The sequence below is a fragment of the Austrofundulus limnaeus genome, unplaced genomic scaffold (genome assembly GCF_001266775.1).
Source record: "Austrofundulus limnaeus strain Quisiro unplaced genomic scaffold, Austrofundulus_limnaeus-1.0 Scaffold763, whole genome shotgun sequence".
NCBI classification, from domain to species: Eukaryota; Metazoa; Chordata; class Actinopteri; order Cyprinodontiformes; family Rivulidae; genus Austrofundulus; species Austrofundulus limnaeus.
In genome coordinates this window covers 72,168-74,981 of record NW_013953165.1, presented here as the reverse complement: position 1 = coordinate 74,981, position 2,814 = coordinate 72,168, and the positions used below count along the sequence as shown (strand labels likewise).

The window sequence follows — 2,814 nt, the reverse complement described above, 5'->3', positions numbered from 1 at the left end:
ATGCAAAATGACTGTCTTACTGTGTCCAACTTCAGCAGCGATGGCACGTTGTGAGAGGCCTTGCTTATGCAGCTCAACAATCTTACCACGTTCAAAGTCAGTGAGCTTTTTTGTTTTTGCCATCAGGAGGTCTTGACAGTGTAAAGACTTGACAGAAAATGACATGGAATCCAGATTTTTGCACAGCTTTTGGCTTTTAAAGACTATGGTCTTAAACTTTTGATCATCTGAAAAATCAGGTTTGAGTGCAAATGCAGTTTTCAGAAAATTCCCTGCTTGTCTCTTGCACTGATTTCTTCTTTTAACATTGTGAAGCTCTACTCAGAACCTTCTTAAGATCCAATAGTGCAAAATGCAAATTCTTGCACTTTTTTGACTGGTCTTAAGATTTTGATCAGGAGTGTATATATAATATACTGTATATATATTGCTCATCTGGCAAAAAAATTCCTCATCTGGCAAATGGAGGTTCAAGCAAATTAAACAAATTGATGTTTTTGTTGAATTTTAGAAATCTTGACAACTCTGATAATAAGTTTGTTGGTATTTATTTATTTATTTATTTATTTATTTATTTTAATTTAACACATCAAAATGTGTGTGTGTTCATTTGTGTAGTCGCTGGAAGGCAAATTGCACAGGGAGGAGTCACGCCATGCCGCACATCAAAACGTATATGAGGGTTTCACCAGATTTCACACAACTCGCTTGGTTCCTTGTCACAAGGTGTGTGTGCACGGCACGTGCTTTCTATATTTTTCTAGCTTGGCCCTTGCCTTCCTACTCAGTTCCGCTCAATTCTAGTTTCCCTCTCACGAAACAAAGTGAAGGACAAGGGTCTGGTTTTTACCAGGCTAATATTTTTCCATAGGTTTTTTTGTATTTACTGATGTTTTCTTTTAAAAAAACATTTAACGTTTAGACAATTATATTCTTGTACATATGCATTGTGTGTGGCAGTATTTAAATATTTCTGTACGTGGAACAGTGCTAACCTGTCCAAGGCAGCATGGGGCGCACTGGAGAAGAACAACACTCAGGTGATGGTGCGTTCATACGAGCTGGGAGTCCTCTACGTACCGTCAGCTTTTGTAAGTGTAATACTTAATCACATGGATGAACAGAAATGTTATATCTGTTATTTCTCCCTGTTGGACATCATTTAGAGATGTTCTCCTGTGGTCATCAACCACAACTCATAGTTGTTAATGAAAGTTTGGAGCAGAGATGGGCAACTTGAAGGAAGGGGCCACAGGTATTTGTTGGCACTACACAGTGCTGCACACTTACCCAAATRTAATATTACTGCAATTTAAAACATTTCTATGTATGGGCCCTGTCACACTACACAACTTATGCCAATTTATGAAACTTTTTTCTTAGGGATGCACAATAACTCATACCAATAACTTTCTCCTTCTAATGGCCGATAACCGATAACATGCCAGGAGATAAGACGAGTCAAAAATGGGTAAGATCATAACATAAACAAACAACACCAAAATCAAGTGACACTGTAAATTATACCATTTGAAATAAACTCTTAGCAAACAAACATTTCTTAAAATATATGAAACAAATCAATTTCTCAAATGGCCATCTTTTTAAATAAGGCACATTAATTATAAAGAAAGACCTTTAACACTGAATCTCAGATTTAAACAAAAGAGAAAAAGTCATTCCACAAGTTCAAAACAGATAATTCACTAACACAAGTTAGATTCAAAGTACATTTGTTTTTATTATTATTATTAATATATGATTTCAAACATTTTTCTACATGAAACAGTGCTTCTGAGATTATTATGAGATTACAGACYCCTGTGTGGTCATGGTTCTGGTAAAACATTGCTGTTTGTGTACTTGTGACATCAGTATACTTATATTCAGCTTTGTGCAACGTGTTGTAGTGACAACATATTAAAATCCTTCATGGCAGGTTTGCCTTGAAATTCTGTGAACAGATAGCCTACCTCCCAAACTTAACTTAAAAAAATCATTCTTAGTGCTTTTTATAAGTTAAAAAATAAATAAATTGGCAGAATGAGGGCTTATTGACAGGACGGATGGAAGTTACCCAATGGCCGCCAGTTAACCACCCCTGGTTTGGAGCATCAACAGGTTTTAAAACTGTCAGCTTGGTCTTTTGGCTGAGCATGTGACTGGTACAGTGTTCTGATCCACAGTGAGGCTGTGGATGGGAAGCCTTTCTCTAAATATGGTGGTTCACACAAAGTGTAACCAGAGCGTTGTTAATAAGGTTCTTTACAAATCTGTTGGCATGAATAGTGTTGGAGTCTGATGTTTTGGCTTCTTACAGAACATGAAGACGTTCCCCGTTGATAAAAATCCATTTCCTGTCACGTCTTCCACCTCTGGTTTCCTGGTGCCCTTTGACCTCCCTCCTGCAAGGTATTCTTCCAAAGGTATGTACATTTTTTACATGGATGTTCTAAATAATGTGTTTTGTACTGCACGTGAATGCAGTCATTTTTAATTTATTCCAGGAAGACATATTTTAATGCATTGGCAGTGTGCATCCTCAGTTACACTTCCACCTCCATCTGCTTTAAAGAGCTTTTTTGTTTGTATTGTTTTGTTTTAATTTAAAAATTAAAAGAAGCAAAGACGTTTTAGCTTAAGGGTTTGTCTAAAGCGACTTCTGAATCCCAGCCTGTCGGGGTCTAACATGAATGAATCCCAGCCTGTCGGGGTCTAACATGAATGAATCCCAGCCTGTCGGGGTCTAACATGTATGAATCCCAGCCTGTCGGGGTCTAACATGTATGAATCCCAGCCTGTCGGGGTCTAACA

At 37.5% G+C, this 2,814-nt stretch overlaps 1 protein-coding gene across 1 annotated transcript in view; it reads left to right on the top strand.

Moving 5' to 3' along the window:
• tdp1 (tyrosyl-DNA phosphodiesterase 1) overlaps positions 1-2,426 on the top strand; it is a gene marked incomplete at its 3' end in the record, with an annotated part of 12,944 nt that extends 10,518 nt beyond the window's left edge. Inside the window, 3 exon segments of the mRNA XM_014028437.1 lie at positions 619-726; positions 989-1,091; positions 2,321-2,426. Coding sequence (XP_013883891.1) covers positions 619-726; positions 989-1,091; positions 2,321-2,426 — 317 coding nt within the window.
• Positions 2,427-2,814: the final 388 nt, after the last annotated feature.